This window comes from Molothrus aeneus, chromosome 1 (assembly GCF_037042795.1).
Source record: "Molothrus aeneus isolate 106 chromosome 1, BPBGC_Maene_1.0, whole genome shotgun sequence".
In the NCBI taxonomy this organism is placed as follows: domain Eukaryota; kingdom Metazoa; phylum Chordata; class Aves; order Passeriformes; family Icteridae; genus Molothrus; species Molothrus aeneus.
In genome coordinates, this window is record NC_089646.1 from 9,168,528 (window position 1) to 9,190,287 (window position 21,760).

At 36.6% G+C, this 21,760-nt stretch overlaps 1 protein-coding gene across 1 annotated transcript in view; it reads left to right on the forward strand.

The window, feature by feature from the left end:
- UBE3C (ubiquitin protein ligase E3C) overlaps nucleotides 1–21,760 on the forward strand; it is a 73,590-nt gene that overhangs the window by 33,734 nt on the left and 18,096 nt on the right. Inside the window, exons 14-18 of the mRNA XM_066551150.1 lie at nucleotides 1,787–1,891; nucleotides 2,947–3,034; nucleotides 6,314–6,411; nucleotides 9,643–9,775; nucleotides 10,537–10,784. Coding sequence (XP_066407247.1) covers nucleotides 1,787–1,891; nucleotides 2,947–3,034; nucleotides 6,314–6,411; nucleotides 9,643–9,775; nucleotides 10,537–10,784 — 672 coding nt within the window. The remainder of the gene's footprint in view (nucleotides 1–1,786; nucleotides 1,892–2,946; nucleotides 3,035–6,313; nucleotides 6,412–9,642; nucleotides 9,776–10,536; nucleotides 10,785–21,760) is intronic.

Consider the following 21,760-nt stretch of genomic DNA (forward strand, 5'->3'; position numbering starts at 1 on the left):
TTCTCTTTTTTCTTTTAACTCCTCACTTCTTTTGCGTATTTTCCATGCCTCTGGTGTCTAGTGAAATACATATGTGTATATATGAAGTGAATGAAATTATATATATATATATATATATATATATACACACACATTCATACATGCAAATACAGGCTTTATTTCTGCAAGGTAATGGTAAGTCTGGAAACAGAGAGGCTGCTGACAATGATGTGCATGTTTGCTAACAGATTGGAGGTCTTTGGTAACATTTACGTGTGCAAATGTCTTCATTTAACAGAATCCCCCATTTTTGGCTTGGTAGGATGATAGTGTAGTCAACTGTTACAGATTCCATAGAGAATCTTTAAGTTATGAGTATATGAAAATGGATTTTGTTAAACAAAAGATTTATTTCACTGTCTTGAGTTAATCCTGTGAAATCAAGTTTCTAATTTTGCTGAATTTTAGTTTTAAATGTTGCTTGCACTGAACACTTTATTGGGAAGAAATCCCTCTTTTAATATTTTTTTTTATTGTAGTACATCTTTCCTTTCCAGGGAATGCTTACTTAGGAAAATTTTTACAAAGTAATGCTGAGTTGGGGTGGCAGCTGGGTTAGTGTTCTCAGTACCAATGCATTCTGCAGGAGAAACTCCAATTTCACTTAATCTGATTCAGCTTCCTTTAAGGTTTCTTTAGCTGCTTGTAGAATACTGTATTTTCATGCCCTTCATGTGGATAGTCTTTTCTGATTTTATTTTCATTTTTAAAAACGTTTGCCTTGCTTACAGTGGTAATGGGACCATAGAGCTTCAGTGATTTGTGTAACCTGCACTGCATTTTGTAAGGGAAAGGTGATGAAAATTCCCATGCAATCAGATAGTTCACTTAATAGCATTCTTTGTTCTGTCTTGAATAAAGACATTTACCTTAAAAACTGGATGTTAAAAGCTCTTTTGTGTAGCTTCTAGACCCAGAATCCTTTAGAAGGCCCATTGAACTTTGTTACTGTTGACACCTGTCTATTATGACTGTCTTTTAGCAAGATTATTTCTGTGGAAAACTCTGTGTACACTTTTTTCTTGCTCATTTCTCAAGTGCTGTACTTTAAAGTTGCCAAACAGATGGCTGTTCATTGTAGCAGTGATAATGTCTTTTTAGCCTAGTAATTTACTATTGTATTGATTCCACTTAATTATCTTTATGTAGTGGTGGGTGAACTTGATTCAGCTTTGGACTGAAGGCATGCAGCTGAGTATGGCATTTCTGCTTGAGGTGGAGAATTTGTTAGCTTGGTTTCTCTACTTTTTTTTTTTCTGGATTGGAGGAACCTTCCAGGAGAAGCACTAAAATTGCAAAGATGCCATGAAAACAATTTTTCTCAGCCTCTCAATTTTGCCAGGAAGATAAAAGAACATTGTATGCATACCTAATATACATTGTGTGTATACTTGATTTGGTGTTTTTTTCTTTAAATAAGTAATTTAATGTTGATAATGATCTGTTTGGGCTTCCTTGAACTGGCATGCAGCACTTCAGGTGTGCAGTACTGCTAAATCCTATGTAGTGCTGGTTCCTGAATTTTGGAATGAGACTTTATTAAATCAGGTTTTTTGGTGTCTTGCAGGTGAACCATGATTATTTAATTTCATTCTATTTAAGTCTAACAGCAAGTTTTTGTGAGTTGAAAATAAGTGGCAATTTTATATATTGCTGATTTTTTTTAAAAAAGCTCTTGCTTTGTGAATTATGTGATTTCATTCGCAGTGCTAGATGTATACTGAATATGTGTGTTTCTGACACCTAGGTCATCACAAACTTAGTGAAAATGTTGAAATCTAGGGATACAAGGAGAAATTTCTGTCCACCAAATCACTGGCTCTCAGAACAAGAAAACATTAAAGCAGATAAGGTAAGAGTCATATCTTTTTCCACAAAACCTAATAGGAGCCAAATTTTCAGTGGTCAGGTGTTTGATTTCTGACAGTATTGGTGGTGATGTTGATTTTGCACAGATTGTATGGTTTAAAACCTGGAATCATGTTGCTTTTCTCTAATGTAGGAGTCCTGCATCTGTTAAGAAACTTGTATGTTAAAGCACATTTCCAATCCATAAAGGGGAACTTGCCCTACAGTGCAAGAGTGTAAATCATTGGCATTTATAGCAGAGGAGAATGGGAAATCTGGTAGCACTTAGTTGCATCTTCTCATAGTAAAAATGCTAAATTAAATAATTGCTCTACAGTGGGGAAAATTCTCTTCCAAAATAAAAGAAAATTCAGCAGCATTTTCTCTACTTACCTCACCTAGAACTGACTTTTTTTTTAAAGAGCTTTGGAACAAAATCACATTGGTCTCAAAAAGTGTGATGTGTGTGCAAAAGAAAAAGCTAATACCTGCTGTGGACTAGATTCCTGGGAATCATGACACATGTTCAGTACAAAATAAATGGAATATTTGATATCTCAAAATTCAAAGTTGGCTTCTCTAGTGTCCTAAATACCAGAACTGAATGAAACATTGTGTGGTATTTTTACATACAGGGGATTCACATTGTACTGTTGTGAATTGTACAGCTCTCCTGTAAGGCACAGGCGTAAGGAGGGATCAGCAGAAATGAAGATGTCTCAAGCTGCATCAAGGGTTGGGTATTAGGAAAAAGTTTTTTACAGAAAGGGTGATAAAGTTCTGGAATGGTCTGCCTGGGGAGGAGGTGGAGTCACCATCCCTGGATGTGTTTAAAAAAAGCCTGGATGTGGCACTGGGTGCCAGGGTTGAGTTGAGGTGTTGGGGCTGGGTTGGACTCAGTGATCTTTAAGGTCTTTCCAACCCAGTGATTCTGTGAATTCTGTGAATTAAGGCATTGAGACACTCCTGCATGTGACAGCTCTGTGTATTTAGTATGCAGCAGTAAGTTATAATGTGTAATTAGTCCTGTTTAACTGTGAAATCCTGTTAATTTGTGAGGTCACACAGCTGTATGTGCCGTCGGCCAGACACGTGTGGAGGGTCAGGAGGATGGGGAGAATCGGACCCCTGCAGTCCACGCTGGATGGTAAGACACTGCCATGCAATCAATTTCAGCTTTGCCAAGTCAAAAGAAGAGATTGCCTTATGCAAAGAAATCTGTCTTTGCTAGAATGCAGTTGAGTATTTTGTAGTAAAATCTTGCTAACCAAAAGCAAGACAATCTTTCATGATTTTGGTTAAGATATTTTTAAAATTGTGCACTTGTATGCATGTGTGTAAATATTTATAATAAATAATGTTATTTAATTTAATAATTTCTTTGCCCAAGCTTCCACTGGCATTGATGAGGTGGAGAAATGATGTGTTTTTTAAATAATGTATTAATATGTATAAAAGGCAGTTGCATAGAACAGAAAATTAATACAGCTGCAGAAGATGTAATTTTGCTTTTACTGTCTACTATAAAGAAACATTTTTGTTATGTATTAAACTGTAACAAACAGGCTTTGCATGGTAAATATTAATTCCTGTTTATAAATATTGTGTCTAATTAGATAAGGCAGAAATGTAAACCTCTGAATTACTCAAAATATCAGGATTTTATGGAACTTGCAGGGAAAGATTAGAGAATGGACAAACTTAGCAGTCAGGGTAAGTTTACACTAGATTGTTCCAATATACTTTCTCATGTAGACAGTCTGTTTCTTCCAGCTTTTCATACCTTTTCAGCTTCACTATTCTAGAATTCTACCTCTCTGTGATCAGGTAAAATAATCATTAAATCACTGGCACTTGTGCAGAATTAATAATGAATTTAAAATGGGGCCTTTAAGCAGCAAAATGATTCATCTACAAGAGTCCTTGCTCTCTTTCAGGATGATGCAATCTGCTTGAATTAGTTTAGCCAGATCCAGTAGATCATGGAGAGACTGTAGCCTTTGAATGCTGCTGTAGGTTTGTACAGAATTAAAAGCTTTTCCAGGGTTGAGACCTAAAGACTTCTAGTGATAATTTTTGTTTGAGTAGCTATGATGGTAAAAGTTTATTTTGATTACCTTATTAGTGTAGTTGCCAGATAATAACTAGTTGGCTCAGTTCAAGTACTGCTGAGAATTATTGATTATGTATTTTTCCTGTTAGTTTCTTTCTTTGGAAGTTACACTTCTCCACATCAGCAATCCTTGTTTCTTTCACTGACCTACATGACTGTCCACAGCTGTTTGTACTGTCTGGATGTTCTCCACTGCCAAACCTATTCCATATTTATCACTTCCACATTCTCCTGCTCTCCTTGCACTCACACCTACACTATATTGAGGTTTTCCTTCCCCAGATGCCCCCAGTTCCCTCCATTTCATGCCTCTCCTGCTGTGGGCACTTGGGGGATGAGGAATGCCTGTGCTGTGCTGGTGTGAGCAGCTCTGTGCCCTCCTTTTCCCGGCTGGCTCCAGGTGAGCTGGCACACTGAGCACTGCTCTCCTGGCTGGTGCTAAAGGAATTTCTCCTCTCTGGCCTGTGAAAATTTTCACAGTATTTGGCATTTTTGAATTTCCTATTCTCTGTCATAGTTGAAGTTCAGCTGATGAACTCAAGAGGTGTCTTGGAGGAAAGATGGCACAGTGTGTTCATGTAAACCTTGTTTTCATACAAAGTCAGGCTAAAAAGAGAGTGCAGTCAACATGAATGTGTGAAAACAAGCAGGTAACCTTGTGCACATGACTTGTTTAATCCCTCTTGACTCCATATGGGTTAAAGCCAATTAGCATGAAAGTACTGCTGAATCACATATGGCCATGTTTATTTGTGCTTTTTCATTTACTTAAATGGCAGACTTGTGAGTTCTAAATGCCCTCTGTATTGATGACTCCATCCCATATTTCTCTCTAAAGAAAGAAGCTGTGATGGAGAAATGCAGATAAAATTGACTAATTGACTGAAATAATTGAACTGTCGAAATCATGTAGTAGTTTACCTTTGCTGTACATGCACTTTTCATTTAAAATGATTTTAACTGTTAGCTTAATAGGCTTCATACATTGACTTTAATTAAAAATGTTTACTAAGTAAACTAAAAATAATCACAAATCAGCATTTTGTCAGATACTCCAAAGGCTTACAATGTTGAAACCTGCTCCCAATGAATATATATCAAGATCAGTGATGTTTAGGGTCATACCCTATTAAATTGGTTCTTAAAATATCCCCACTTCACATGCTTTGAGGATATTAAAAACAAACAAAAAAGAACATTCAAGTGTTCAGTTTAGAAGATTGCGGAAGATGCTTGTCACCCATGGGTGGAAGCCAAAGAGAAAAACCTTGAAGCTCTAATCAAAAACTTGCAGACAGGGTAATGACATGAAGCATTTGCTTATTTTGTAATACACTCTGTGTGTCCAGACTCTGGAGTCTTTCTTCAGAGGTGGTTATTAAACATGAAAATGAAACAACCAAGGAACTGTGGGTGTAGTTACCTCTGTAGGCTGAAGTCAGGTGGGCCTTTGACTACAGTGGCTCAGCAGTGAGCAATACTGACTGCAGTTAATTAATTTACAGTCAGGTGTGTGCTCACTGGCTGAGTTTCCTCCCATAAAGTTAGAGCAGGATTGTAATTTCTACTGTGCATCACCAAAAGTTCAGTTGTTTCCTAAAAATACCCTGTGAGTGAGTTCAAAGGAGCTGCACAGTAGTTTGGGAACTGCATGAATGAGCATTTCTGCTGCGGCTTCTTGAATTCTTCTCCAAGATTTCTGTCTTAAATACTTTATACAGGTTCTTGATGGTGTTTTCATTGTTTCTGCAGTCACTGAGATTTAATGTGGTCTCTGTGACTTTGCTGTTAGGGGAGAAAACTCACTGAAATAAATGTTATCTTTCTGTTGGTTTCCTTAGATTTGATTTAATTCTGAAAGTTTTTACCTAAAATGGCTTGATTGAAAGTAGAATATGTAGTTGAAAGCACAGTGACTGTAAACTGTTCTGAACATGGGAATAGGAATATTGTATATTCCTACAATGAAAATTCTAAATCATCACAGTTACTAATTATCTTCTGTCATGCATTTTTTTCCTAACTCCTAAGCTTAAATGTCAGTAAGGAGATTTTTTTCTGAATAAAAATAGAGGTAGAGGAGTACATATTTTTATGTGCATTTTGGTTTTGTATGTTTTCACTACTTACATTTCAGTTTGCCTGTAGCAACTAATGTTTAAGGAAAGGTAAGGCTTTGAGTGAGTATGTAGTAAATAAACTATTTTAATGTATGTGTTTTTATACAAGGTAGATTGAATCACCTGATACAAAATAAATTGTTTAAAAAAATGTTCTTTCCAAAATTTTTAAAATTATTATTTCTGTTTTAAGTGGGTTTGGAACCAGCACCTCTTTCTGTATCTGAAGAACGACAACTTGCAATTCTGACAGAGCTACCTTTTGTAGTTCCTTTTGAAGAAAGAGTAAAGGTACCTAATTTCTAATTTAATATGCAATTGGTGTTTTTTGTTTTGAGTAAGTGTAAAAAGAGCACTTGGTGAAGTGGAAACTGGATGGATTCCCTACAGAAGGATATGGCACTCTGCACTGTATTTCTGCAGTACTCATGCAGCAGCTGAACATTTAAAGTTACTGGCTTCTCTCTTACTTTCCTGCTTGTGTTGCCCTTAATAATATTTGCATTCAAGTTAGGAACATTTATTCTGAGACAGATGAGAGCAGTTTGCAGTCCCAGCTCAGAGATGGCTCTACCTGATTGCACCCTCTTGTGGTGGCACAGCACCCGCCGTTGTGTGTTGTACCAGAGGGCAGGCTCACAGCTGGAGACTCGGGGGCACTGGGTGGGTTTGCTCCAAATGAGATCATGGATCTGCACTTTGGGAAAGAAACACCTACAGATTAAGTTCCTGCATTCATAGCTGTGTAGCTGAACTTTAGTAGAGTGTATAGCTTAAAACTTCCAAGAGTCTTTTACTTGATTGATTGAGTTTGCTTATGAATGTTTTTGAGATTTTATAGATGTAATTTTCAGTTCCATTACCTATTTCAGTTTGCATCATTAATATTCTTAAAGTTTTTTTTTTTTTTTTTTGTTAAGCACATTTTTTAAAAACTGCTTTACTTTTTAACAATATCAATTATTCCAAAACTGCTCCCTAAATTGTCTTGGAAATGTTATGTTTCAAGACACCATCAAGGGAATGAAGAGTAATTCCATAGGGAAGGTAGAAAGTCTTTATTTGTCAAAACAGACAGAGGCAGCTTTGGTAGAAAATGTGTGGGTTTTTCTCAGGCTTTTGTGAAACAGTTGTTTCAACAAAGCATCTTATGACTGTATGGCAATGGCACACCAGGATTACAGGAAAATCATAGGAACTGATCTCAAGCAGGGATCTCTATATCATGACTTAGTCACTGCCTTGCAGCCTCTGGAATTCTTAAAGCTGCATTGAGATGCATGCATGTTATGTTTTTGAAATTCATAAAGCCTTTTTTGGTGCAATTGCAATTCATAGACCCTTGTGTGCTTTCATCACAAAAACTGAAGTAACAGTGGCATGAGAGCTTGGAGATAAGGATAAAGCTACAGCTGACCTTCTATAGTTCAAAGAGGAGATCCTGTTACACTGTGTTTTGGAACAAGAGTGTACAGTCCTTTTGTATGCTAGTGGGAGTCAGCATTCCTTGGAGTCTCCCACTGCCTCTACAGAGCACATTGCAATAAGGGAAGAAAATGCCACGACTATAATAAGGTTTTTTTTCCTTTTGGTCAGTTGCTGTCTATTGCTCTGTAATCTAATATGGTAAGCTCAATGCTGCTTGTGTGTGGAGATTATTCCATATGCCCTTTCATTTTCTGATTTCCTCATGCCATTTTTACCTTGACTCACCAGATAACAGATAGTCTAACAAGCAATTGCAGAGTCCAGTTCCATGGTAGGCTCTAGAGCTTTCTGGCCTTAGGGAGAGTTTTCCCATTCAGCCCTAAAGCACCCTGGGGTGCACCTTTCAGTCTGTGGGAGGTAATGAATCCAGTTTGTAGCAGTGCCTTGGTTCTCACCTCCTTAGGCCGTACTTTGGTCAGCTTGCCTTTGGTGATGCTATTTCCATGGTGTGTGCTTCAGTCAGCATTGCTTGTTTTTCTCTGTTTGTCTGAAGTCATTGCAAATTCTGCAGTTGTGCATTAGAGTTCTCATTTTCAGGACTAACATATCCATGAACATTGGGTTGTCTAGGGAGTCAGAGTCAGTACCAAAATGAGTTTTTCTATGAAATGTAATACCAGGTGAATTTTTCCATCTAGAGATGGGTAAAAATAATTAATAAACTGTATGTAGGGCTGCTTCAGGAAGGAGAGTGGTGGTGAGCATATTCTCATGCTCTGTACATAAAAAAGGGGCCTGTGACTACATGTCTGGATGTTATAAAACTGTAGAAAAATTTAGGCTGTAAGGGACCTCTGGAGGTACTGTAGTCCACATTCTTCCTCACACAAGAATATCTTCAGACTTGGGTCAGCATGCACAAGGACTTGTCCAGATGGGTTTTGACTATCTCCAGAAATGGAGATTTCACAAACTCTCCTGTGACCTTTTTCAATACCCAATCACTCCCATTATGAACTTTTTTCTTTATGTCCATCCCTTGTTTCTCTTTCTGCAGCTTAGGACTGTTTTCTCTTGTTTTCCTGCTGTGTACCTTAGGAAAGATTCCTGCTTTGTCTATACTGTAATCTTCCTGTCTGGAAAGCATCTTCTCCACTAGCAACAGTTGCACATAAAAACAGTAGATTTGAGACCTTATTCTACTTTTGTTTGCTGTGGTCAGATTTTCTCTTTCATGGTAAATTTGTTGTTTTTAAAAATCCCTGCAGACTCTTACTTAATGTTCTTAATTAAAAAATGGTCTGACATATGGAAAATATGCTATAGTATTTATTGAATAGGAAGGATGGCAAGAGAGAATATAGTAAATCTACACTCCATGGATAGAGGGAATATTATTATACATTAGGCAACCCCCTCCCATGCTACATTTTGGCATAGAAACACAGTGAGCTACAGTTACTGTTCAGGGGAACAGGTTCCTGTTGTGAAGACTTGAAAATGGACAGTGTGAAATTCAATTTGTGCTTCACCTGGCATAATTGTTTTGAATTTTTATGATGCTCTGGTTCTTTTTTTAATATGTGGTAATATCCATGATTTTAATCTGAATTATTTGTTCACTGCTTATACAAGGGGAACTGGTACCTATTTTCTTACTACTGAGTGTTCCTGACCATTGCAAACAGCAACAAAAATTTACTTACCAGCATTGAGAATAACCTGTGTGTGTGAAATACTCATGGGACTTTTTTCATTTCTCTTTGAATACTTTGCATTTCAGAACTCTATTAAGTTAGGGAGAGGAAACTGGAAGCATTGGCACAATGTTTATAGATGTGCTTCTTTATGTAGAAAGAACTGAGGATGTTATCTTAGCACAGAAAAGTTCTTTGCATTTCTGTCCCCCTCCTCCCCTTCCATGGGTCATGGCTCTGTATAAAGTTTCTGCCACTCAATGAGAGAGAAGACAAATAACTTTAAAGTGAGTGCCAGAGGCAGCTCAAAGGACAGTAAGAGTAGTGAATAACCATCTCTCATTGAATATTTAGATCTGCACAATGACATGATTGCTCTTTTCACTCATTTAAACAGATTTTTCAAAGATTGATCTATGCTGATAAACAAGAAGTTCAAGGAGATGGGCCATTTTTGGATGGAATTAATGTCACTATCAGAAGAAATTATATTTATGAAGATGCTTATGATAAACTTTCTCCTGAGAATGGTAGGTTTGCAGTTAACAGCTTGTTACAAGACTTTATTGTTCTTATTATGTAGTTCCATGTTTGCTTATTGGACTGGTATGCTGTAGGTGTATCAGCTCTGAAATTTGAAAGTTCTTAAAACATTTCCTTGTTTTTACAGAAGTAATTCTCACCCCTGTTCTTTCTGATTATTGCAGTCTAAATCATCTCTTTACACCCTCTTATTATGGTGCTTTTCTTCCCTTTTGCTTGTCCAAATAATTGTAATTTGTATATTTTTCTATGTAATTCATTAGATACTATCTGCTTTGGTAGTCTTGGCCAGTAAATACATATGGACTGAACAGGATTTGCTTGGTACAATGTGTCTGATAATAACGCAGGTCTCTTTTTAATGATGGGATGTAGTACTGTAAATTTTACTACATTGAATTAAATCACATGTTTGTGTGAATCTCTGTGATTATGCACTCAAAATATTTTATATAAATACAATTTTCAAGTTTTCCTTGGTGTCTTTTAATATTTTGTAGGATTTTTTTTCTTCCCCTACCTATGGTATTTCCTCTTCTTTTTTTTGATGACTCTTAAGATGATATCTTTTCTACAAAGTGAGTGTTTCACCAACTGAATATTCTAAAATTCAAGCCACTAATAGTAGTTTTGCTACAGTTTACTAGGTCAAATTTTATGCTAACATATATAGTTTGTGTATGTGTTTTTATCCATACAAAACTGAAGCAGACAATTGCATTTGAGCTTGTCTCTCCTTTCCCTGCAGAACCTGACCTAAAAAAGCGCATTCGTGTCCACTTGCTTAATGCACACGGTCTTGATGAAGCTGGCATTGATGGTGGTGGAATTTTCAGAGAATTTCTGAACGAACTCCTCAAATCAGGATTTAACCCTAACCAGGGTTTTTTTAAGACCACCAATGAGGGGCTGCTTTACCCTAACCCTGCTGCACAGATGCTGGTTGGAGACTCATACGCCCGACATTACTACTTCCTTGGGAGAATGCTTGGAAAGGTAAAACCAGTGGTCTGGAATACAAAGCTATAGCAGTACTGAAATGATTCAGTAGTGTTTTTTTCTAATTAGGAGTGGATGGGAAAAACCAAAGATTTTCCCAGACTTGAGAGACAGTAACTCTGACATATTGGGTATGAACATTACTACTAAATTTCTGGTTGATTTTAATCAATTATATGCTTGGGAAGTACAGGAAATTTGTGTTTATCCTGACTGCCAGTTGAGTTAGGTAACAATAATTAATAAAGTCTATCTAGGCCTGCTTCAGGATGGAGAAGTTTGCATGTCTGTGCTTCTGTGTGTATCCTCATGCTTAAGATTAAGTTGATTGAATTCACCAGATCTACTCTGCATATAGTGATTTTTCAACCTGGAGCTTTTAGGACTATGACTGCAGTTTACATTTCCATCATTTGGAATATATGAAATGAATGTTTTAAACAGTTACTAGTTGTATGAGGTATACCATTTAAAATTTGCCATCAGTATTTAAAATAATTAAAAGGCATATGCAAATTACTTTTCACATATTCTGTTTGGGGTTTTGTACATTTTGCATATTTCTCAAGTTTTAGTGCTTGATAATTCGGTGATATGAATGTTCAAAGGCTAATAGATGCTTGTTGAGCTAGATGAAAAATGGAGGGAGAGGAACAAAGAAACCATTACAAACATTAATTACATTCAATTTTCTTTTATGGTCAGGTTTAATACTGAGGCTATTTCATTCTAAGCACTCGAAATAATTTTTATAAAGCTAATAATTGTGAAACAAAATTTGGAATACAAATTCCATTTCAGAAAAAAAAAAGTATTAACTGCTACTTAGCTGTCTAATACTGAAGGTATTTAAGATGTAAAAGTCCCATTTAAGTGGTTGCAGTATTTTGGAGGCTAAAATCTTGCTACTGCCTTGCAATGAGGTTTGATGTCTTTGTAGTATAGCTGGAAGAGGTTTCAAGGGATGTTGTTGGCAAAGAGTGAATTGTTGAACCAGTGCTGTGTTTGGGAGTTGCCAGTCAAGTGAGTTAGATCAAACTGCCTCTTTGTAAGCAAATACCCTGCTAATGCATCCCAGCTACTGCCATATCCAAATCTCCTACAGAATGAAATAACAAATTGGCCATTTCAATAAATAATCTTTGACTGATGTTCCCACTCCTGTTGGGAGATGGATTCAGTACTAATACAACAGTTGGTAATTATGTCTGATACTACATATCCAAGCTTAATTTTCTTTCTGCATGTATAGATTTTTGGAGTGGGAAAGCAAATGCTTGTGGTATTGTTAAGGGGGTTACTTCACCACAAAAATGTTTTGTGTATATCTAGGAAGGGCTCAACTTATCGGGAAGGTTTGAAACATTATTAAAAAAAAGATTGTAATTTTGAGTCTTTGGTTTCCTCTGTCAAAACAACACATTGCCTTCTGTAACTGAATTTCAGATATTAGCACAGAGACAGAAGTTGCAAAATGTGTTTTATCTCAGAGTGCTACAAGTAGAGTTTTTTGGTTTTTTTTAAATCAGAAAATCTATTATTTAACACTTTGAAAGCATAAATTGGTTTTGTATTTGCAGTATGTGTAGATAAGGTAAGAATTGACAGTGCTACTTAATAATTACCCTTGCCCAGGTGCACAGACACCTTTTTAGTGGTGTATTTAGAGACTTGATGAATTAAACAGAAAGATAAGGCACGACTATAATATTCCAAACCTGCTGGTATTGTGATCTTGGTTAGGTTATTGAATACCCACTCATCCATTTTCAAAAATGTGTCCATTTTGTGCTTTGCACAGGGCTATTTGTGAGCAATAGGGAATTATTAAAAGCCCCTTTGCAAACAAAGTAGATATAATGCAACGGAAGCAATGAGGCATCCACAGCAATTTCTTATTTGTGGAAATCAGTGTGCAAAGAGTGCTGCCACCAAAAACTCTCACGTAAGAGGCTTCAATGTTATCAGAAAACAAATACATTAAAATATAATAATTTATAGAAATTCTTGGTCTCTTGGTAACCACTTCATACTAATATCCAAATGCATTTAACTTTCAGCACCATGAAGTTACACCTAAATCAGTTTTTCTTCTCATCAGGAAGTTTCTAACAGCTTGGCATCTTCTTTGTTAATTGGTCAATTCAGAAGAAGAAACATCTTGAAATATAAAGCATATCTTGAGAAATGGTATATCTGAAAATAGAAATAATTTTAATCCTGAATAAATTACTGACTTTTGGGTATCTTTCTAGTTAATGAAGAAATTAAAATCTGTGTACAAAATGCATAGCTTGTTCATGCAACTTTTGTAGTCACTGGATGAGCAAAAGGTCTTGTGGAAATAATACTTTGTGATCATGTAATTGCATATGTTGTCTGAAATCATCCTTTTAAAAAAAAGAGAAATGAGTTTGCTTAAACAGCAGCTACTCAAACACTTCCAAAGTTTACATTTCTCAACTCTCAGTGACTTTACTCTGAAATGTAAATATTACCTTAACACTGGTGCCTTTTAAGCATTTTCCTTTCTCTTCCTTAAAAGTTAAAGCTCAGTTTGCTGTGCGCAGTGAGAGTCTCCTACAGCCAGAGGGGTTGGAGACTTGAACCCCTCAGTGTTGCCCACTGGAAGCACAGCTGGGACTGAGCCCCAGGCCTGGCTTGAGAGCCAAGGGTGCCCTGGGCTGTCAGGAGTGTTCAGGCAGAGGAGTTCTATCCCCAAATCCTCTTTGTTGTCCTCTTTGCAAAGGAAAGTCTTCTTGTCCCAAGTGGTGTCCCAGAAGGATGGATGTGATCCTTTTGCTCTCTTTTGGGCTGTGGGCAGGCTCCTGGTTTGGTTCCACTTTCTTTCCACATGCAGTAGTTGTTGCTCTGGCTGCACTAAAAATCTCCCCATGTGCAAACTCTGCTGCTGCAGGTTTGGGGTGTAGTGGAATTGGCACAGGAGAACACAAAAGGTGCTTTTTTGACAGGCTGCCAAGAAGCAACAAATGGAAATTTCCAAGGAAATTTGGAAGCAGTACCTGAGAATATTAAATGAGGGTTTTCTCCATGCTGATTCTTGAGTGATCTGCTGCAAACCTGAGAAGAGGCAAACACTGGTTAACCATTCAAGCAGAAAGTGTCCAGGTAGAAGAACAGTGACAGAATTGAAATCTGAACTTCATGTTCTGACCTAAACTCAGTCTAGTATACAACATACTTCTCCATTTCCAGTGTACATTTCCTTTTATTCAGTGATGTTACTGTGACAGATGTTTTGGAAAAGGACATTATTTGCATTTGGAATTCTTTGACATCAAGCTGCTAATTCTTAGGATAATTTACTTAAATTTTGTGAAGTATCAGCATTAGTTTAAGAATATGGCAGGAAATCCATACATAGATTAGTATGATAATTTTTATAGTTTCCTCTTCTTCCCTTTTGACATAAACCTGCTAGTTCTTGCATTTATTTTGTTTTACAGTGATTGTCTTTGCATGTTAAGCAGAGTGACTCTGACAGTAGAGATTTTTGTATTATACACTCAGTGTTTTGAATTTACTGAATTCTACCTCCCCTCTTCTTCCAGAATATTAAATTGTACTTGTGAGTCACACATTCATGTTGCTGAAGAACATCTATTTTTGCAATATAATATTAAGCCCCCTTTTCTAAACAATAGAACCTGCAGTCCTTGGAAGACACTAAGGTGTTCTGAAAAGATTTAGATTTGTTTTGCCAAGACCCAACTTCTGCTTTAAATGATTGGGAAAGCAATATGGAGAACAAAATGTTTTTTGAGTTGTTTTTGAACTAAGTCCTTCTTTTGTGGAACTGAATAAAGATGTTTCATAGAGGAAGCAGCAAGGATTGAAGAAAAACTAACATGTTCATTTTAAATTTTAGCATTATTTTGATGGTGGATGCAATCTAGGTTTTGTTCTTTGATCATTAATATTTAATGGTGTATGGGAGGTCAGTAATTTGCATGGACTTGTGGATATTATATTGATGAAAGCCAAAGTTGTTTATTTTCCTATGAGTTTTTGTTGTTTACTGATTTAAGATCTAACAGACTGTTCTTTGCACACATCTAAATGTTATTAAATATATATAATTGAAAAAAATAGTTACAAACTAAGTCCTTGAGTAAAATGAAGCTTTAGAAGAGTAATAGTAGATCAAATACAGATTTTGTTACACTACAAGTAAATGAATGGGACCTAATTTTAGATTAGATTATTCTTCTTTGTATTAGAGAGTATGCCTTATGGTTACTGTTTGTAAATTTGAATATTGTGCCTCTGTGGAAGGTGCAGTTCTGAGATGAGCAGTGTCTGTAGAATCCATTCTGCAGAAAAACTAAAGTAGTTCTTAATCATTCTCGGGCCTTATCTAAGAAGGATTGATTCAGGGGAGTCTTTCCACAGCAAGATCTGCATCAGATCCTAAACTCTTAAATTATAAATAAGCTGCATGTATGGAGTTAAAACATTCAAGGAGATGCTTCTAATAACATATTTGAGTGCCATTCATGCACCAAAAGTTTGTGGGAACGAAACAGAACAAGAAAACTACAATGAGAACTGGCTTTCATATACTGGATTGCTTGGTGTCAAGCATTGCACTGCCACTCTGACTGTTGGAGGGTGGTGGTTTTTTCCTTCTGATTTTTAGGCTTCCCTTTCCCTTTTCTTATTGTTTACCTAATTAGACCCCCTTTGGCTTGATTTAAATTAGTACACCCTTAATTAGTTTGTGCTGCAGCCCCAATTGGTACTACTAGTACCTGGAATGGTAGGTATGGGATTGGTGATACTGATGCAAACAGGAGGTAATTGATTAAACTCTTGGTTTTATTAATTTCCATTACCTCTCACATGATTTTGTAGATTCAGCATTTTGCTTAAGAGCAAGTTAACTGATGATCATTTGTCTCAGAAAATCCTGAATAATCTGATATGAAATCAAAACAGGAATTTATCATGGAAAGAACTTGGTTCTTTAATGATAAACTTAAAGTGCAGAAACACAATCCTAAGAGAGCAGAATTGGTACCTTATGCAAGTTATTTCATGATTTATGAATGCAGATGTAAACTAATTTGAATCTATTTTCTGACACAGTTCTTCAGCTTGACAATTCCTTTGTGTACTGGTGCATTTAACAAAACCAATTACCTTTTGATTACAAATAGCTATGTTAGTAGTAACCCTGTAAATATATGTCTAGTGCTAAAAGACTACTGAAATGTGGTATTTTAACTCTAAATCTTTAGGGAGGAAAAGTGTTTATTGATGGATTGTGATATTTATTGGGTCATAATGTATTTAAATTTTCTTTAATGCATATGTTAGTGATTGTTTACCGTGATAAAGTGCATAGAGGTCTCTGCAAGGAGTTCTGCATGGAAAGAATTACCTCATGTCAGTGGTCACTCCTCAATTAAAAGTTCCATTAGCAGATGATTCCTGCTTCTGGTTTGTGTACTGATTGCATTTTATTGCCTCTAAATCAGGTTCCTAGACAGGGAATAAATAAACAGTTAGAGTGTGTGGTAATGGTATCCTGATCTTTTTTCACAGTTGGGAACACCTACATCCATTTCAATCAATTAGGTTTGGAATATTTACTGAAATTCTTAAATTGGTTTGAACTTTAAGAATTACTTGTTTCACTGCTATTAAAATACAGATTTATCTTAGAAGCATATCCAGAGGTTAGTTATATAGTACTAAGTGCTTCAGTATGTCAGAAGATTAAGCTTTACTAAGGAGGAGAAGTTTTCCTTTTATCTTCAAGTTCTTCCTAAATTATGTTTAAATTGGAGACAAGAAAAATCTATTAAGCCTTTACTGGAACTTCAGTAATGAATGATAACTATCAGTTATCCAGTGCATCCACAGGTATCCACAGTGCTTTCCTGTCTCATCCCTCAAAACCCCCCAAATGACATTGATAGCAATTTATATCATATTTATGGCATAAGTTACAGAGATAACTGTTCCTATTAAATGAGAAAGAAAGTATCAAGCTGCTGAAATGGTAGTTTTCTGCACGTGCTGGCATTTCTGAAGCACTCTGTTTTAGTAATAAATATTAATGTTATTAAAGACATCCTAAGTTCCTAGAATAAAAATACTAGCATGACTGTCCATTTTTAAATTAAAAGTTAACTCAAGGTCATTACAGATGATATGATCCAGTGAAGTCTTTGGGAATGGATCCTTATATTTTCCTGGTCCTGTATTCAGGAGTTAGGTCTGTGCTGCCACGCCCTTGCCATCCATTTCAGGGATTTGCACCAACTGCAGCACCTGTGACAGGCAGATCCCTGTGACAGTCTTGCCTTCAGATTTTCCACTCAGTGTGAATTTGAAGTAAAATCAATTTTCAAAAGGCTTTTTCTGAAAAAACAATAACAGTAATTTAAAAATGTAATGATATTCACACTGCTGCAAGGGCGGCTGTTAAAAGTTTGCAGAAGCCTCGTTGCAGGCATCAAGCTGTGGAATTTTGGACTCCTATTCTTTTAAAAGACAGAACAAAGGCAAGCTATGAATTTTCACAGTAATATAGGGAAGATAATGCACCAGATTTTCCATTATTAGGATGATACAAATGCATCTAAACATCTGCTACTGCTCAGAGGCTTGGAAACAGTGGCTTAGAGCTTCAGAGTAACAGGACACATTGCATTGGGACACACACCTGGGAGAAATAATTTTATTTTACTGTATTGGCATTAGAAACAATATCTTTTGGGATTTGCTCACAAACAGGTTATTATGCACATCTTTAAGAAATTATTTTATCTAGAGATTACTAAATATTAACTCTAAAAATGCTTCAAAGTATGAGTACATGTTGATTTTAATTTAACTTACATTTTTAGTTTAATCTTTTTCATTAGGGTTGAAAAGTCTCTGCTCCCCCCAAAAGCTTTGTGAGTGTGACGAAATATTTCTAGGATATAAATAATAAGGTAGAAGGAAGTCCTAATGGTTTTGCTATTTTTCGATCATTTTTATTAATGGTTCTGTACAGCTTTGAAGATCTATTGCACTCTGTAAGTGCTAAGTATTATTTAATAGTAAGTGTTTAAAATTACTGAAATAGAAAGGGTTATGGTCTTGGGGACTGATTATGGAAATAACTGAATTTAAGTCCAGTCATTTACTGCCTTATCCCAAAAGCTGTGCATCTTTCTAGGGATATGACTTTATTTTAAAGCATAAGCAATGCTGCAGTTCTGGGTTGTGAAGGATTAATGGAAAGTAGCAGCAGGGACTGATTATTTTTCTTAAGAAAGATTTTAGTTGAAATAATAAATGAGAATTAGTTGTAGACCTGAAAGTGTAAGTAAAGGCACTAAAGCTGCCTTACAGGGAAGGAGGTTTAATTAACTCATCTGTTAATTTGTTTATGCAATTTGTTGAACCTTATTCAGCACGTTGTAGTGCTCATGTAACCTCTGCTGTATATAGCTAACCTGGCTGAAATGACTCCAGTAGCTTACATTTTGTTTAAATTTAAAACATGGTGTGGAATCTTCTCTTTCTGAAGAGCAGTTCCCCAATTTTGGGGTCATACCTGAACAATACCTTGTGTGCCTGTGGAGTACTTATATGGTATAGTGATAGTTACCATCTGGAGTCCCTGTCAGGCACTCTAGTTATTTTGTTGGAAGAAGAAAAGTCCTCCTTGTCCAGAGAACTGTCATCTTTCTCTTTTTATCACTATGTACAGCTGTCCTTCAGCCCAGAACCTTCTTCCATAGTACATTACAGATATTAATTGCATGCCTGTGTTCTGAAAGGTGCTCGCTTTAAAGAACTGTTTCTTCTTCCTCCACATCACAGGTGTGTAGTGAGTGCATTCAGTATATTTGTGTCTGAAAATCATATTTTTCATCACTTCAAATGCCCACATTGTGATCTGTGTCACCAAACTGACACAGTAAAGGCCAGTCCCTGTAGCAATCAATTACTGTGGAACTACACTGTAATCACAGGTAGCTGAGGTTATTTAAAAGAGGAACAACTTCAGACTGCATGTGAAGTGAAAACTTACTAACCACAGTAGGCTTTCTCTTACTATGTTTGTTTTTAATATTCTGGTGTGTTCTGCAGGCATTCTCAGAAAGGGGGAAATAGGTGGCTGAAGTTCCTTTCACTGAGTACTACCTTTTCCATAGTGAAATAATTGCTCTTGGCCTTTTAACCAGAAAAAAAACCCTTATTTTAACAATCTCTTCAGAAAATAGAAAAGGCTTAACATAATTAGAACATTGGGTTAGAGAGTACTAAAGATAATTTGCTATTGAAATATATTTTTTTCTTTTGTTCGGTCATTTCAGAAGCTTTTAAATTCCTTTTTTTTTTTGATATCTAGAGGTGTCACTAACTAAAGAGGATCCCTAATCTACGTGAGTTTGAAAGAGTGCTGGGAAATCCAGATTGGCCTTTTCAGCAGACATTACTTTTTAGCTACTTGGGAATGTGTCACCCTGTGAGCATTACAGTGCTTGTGGGATTGCTCTTGATGTGAACATCACTGTCTCTGCTGCAGACCAGCCTCTTACCCAAGCTTGTACCTCAAACTGCCCATCTGTCCAGCTGGAGTGTTAATACCCCAGCCTTTCAGGGAGGCAGAGCTCTGTAGGATGGGTTGAGGTTGTTGGTGTTGACCCCCACATCTGAACATTAGAAGGTGGAAATCTGATGCCATCCATGGCCACCACTTGCTCCTTTCATGACTTCCCATCTGCACTCTTTGCCTTCCATAGGCCTGCTGCAGTTCATGGGCTGCAGGGTAGAGACAGTGGGGTCAGGGGCTCAGGTGGGAAAGCTGGGGATGGGAGCTGTCAGAGCTCACCATGGAGAGGCATCAGTCCTGTCCATGGTTGCTGCACAATGAAAGGAAACTTGGGAAAGGGTGAGAGTACTTGAAGTTTAAACATTAGTTTTAAAATACACATTGGTTAAACTTGCTGGCTTTGAGCTCCTGAAGCAGTGTATGAGCAGGAAGCTCTGATTTAGCCAAACAGAAGTAGACATCTCTGTCCAAGAGCAAGCCAGTTTGTGCCATCAGTGGTGTTGCTCGTTGGCTGTTAAAGGAGGAAAGAGGACAAGATCTGTTTGGAGAGCATGGCCATATTTGTATTAAAGGACTGTGTAAATATACTCTAATGATGCAGCTTCACACTGCAGCTGATTAATCTGACAGAGCTGCTTTCTTCTGGGGAGGTGGTCACCGTTCCCTTGCCTGTTGCTGATGCTGGGCTCCTTGATGTTGATGTTGCAGAAAGCCAGTTCAGAGAGGTCAGACAGGCAAAAAGCTAAGCTTAAAACAGGATAACTTACAGCTTCCCAAGGCAGTCCAATATGGAAAAACAAGGAAGGAGGGGAGTCTCCCTCTGGGCCTTTAGATTTAGCATTAGTAAAATCCCCATCAGGGTGGACTTCCATGGGCAGCTGGCAGCTGGAAGGTTGTTCTCCTGGTGAAAACAAATTGTTCTGCAATTCCCATGCTGTTTCAGCCATGGCTGTGAGCTGGATCTTACTCCATTTTAGAAGAAACTTCAGTGTCCCTGCTGTGGCCACCAACACACAACCCACCCTGCAAACTCCAAATCCAACAGCCCCAAAAAAGCACAGCACAAATAATCTGCAAGTTTTGAACCTTATTCTGGTTGTAGTGACCCTGTAGCCTCTACTGTACAATTGCTCTGCTTGCAAACAAACCCAGGGGAATCAGCAGCTGATGGTTTTGTTGCCCTGGCAGGAATGTGTGGAATCACATTTTTAGCAAGAATAGGTAGTTTGATCAGTTGATGCTGACTGAGAAACAGTTAGATGGAATCCAGAAAATAAAGTTTTAGTTTATTTACTCATATTGTACACAGCACTTCTCAGTATCCCTGCACAGTGCTGGGGCTGTAATGGTGGCCTTCACCTCTTTGAAATAAAACCAAAGTTCATCATTACTTTATTCACCAGAGTTTTAGTGCATTTTTTATTAAACTTTATTAGGATAGCTTGACTTTCAAACTAATTAAAACACTACTGTTTGTCTTCTTTCCAAAAATACTTTATTTTGAATATTGCAATCACTTAGCTAAGAGAGGGAGTAATTAAAGTTATTCTCAAGTTGCACAATTTAGTTTATTTAAAAATGCTTTATATAGTTTTTAGATGAAGTTATAAATGTTCACTTTGGAACTACCTGAAGATTAATAGTGATGCATTTGAAATGCATTATTTTTTTATTGATTCTTAATGTAGTAAATTACTGAAGTTATTTGGCAGCAAACAGAAATAGCCAGTGATGTTGTTCACATTTATTTTCCTGATAGCATCACAATTTGCATTAATTGCATTGCAGCTGCACTCACTTATATTAAAAAGCTTCTACCATAATTAATCCTTTTTATTTCAAATCATTTTGGCACAATTTCTTGCAATAAACACTCATAAAAGACAGACACTTGAAAAATAACGTACAAGTTTCTTCAATATACCTATTGCTGGTTTTTTCCTGACAAGGAATTATTGATAGGCTTCTAGGATCAAGTGTTGCAAGTGGTGAAGACTTAAGACCAGTTTGAAAAATGCTAAGTGGATTATTTTGCATAAAAAATAGACAGGTTTTGAATTTGTGTAATTAACCTGTGTTTAGAAAATACCTTGATTTATGTCTACATTTGTATTTCAGTTGCATACATTATGGAAATTTAATTTATAATCCATTTAGCTGATGTGATCATAGTTTTTAGTGCTATCATTTATTAGTCCTTGTATATTGAATGCTCTAAAGGCTTAAACCTGCCTTGTGTAAAAAATTACACCTCTGCATTTACATTTTATGAGTCACAGATGGAATTCCATTTTAAATTCGGGTAGCTTTGATATATTTAAGGAATTACAATAGCTTTATTGTTACTAATGCAGGAACAGCAAACACTGACCTTACACATTGCAAATTAATG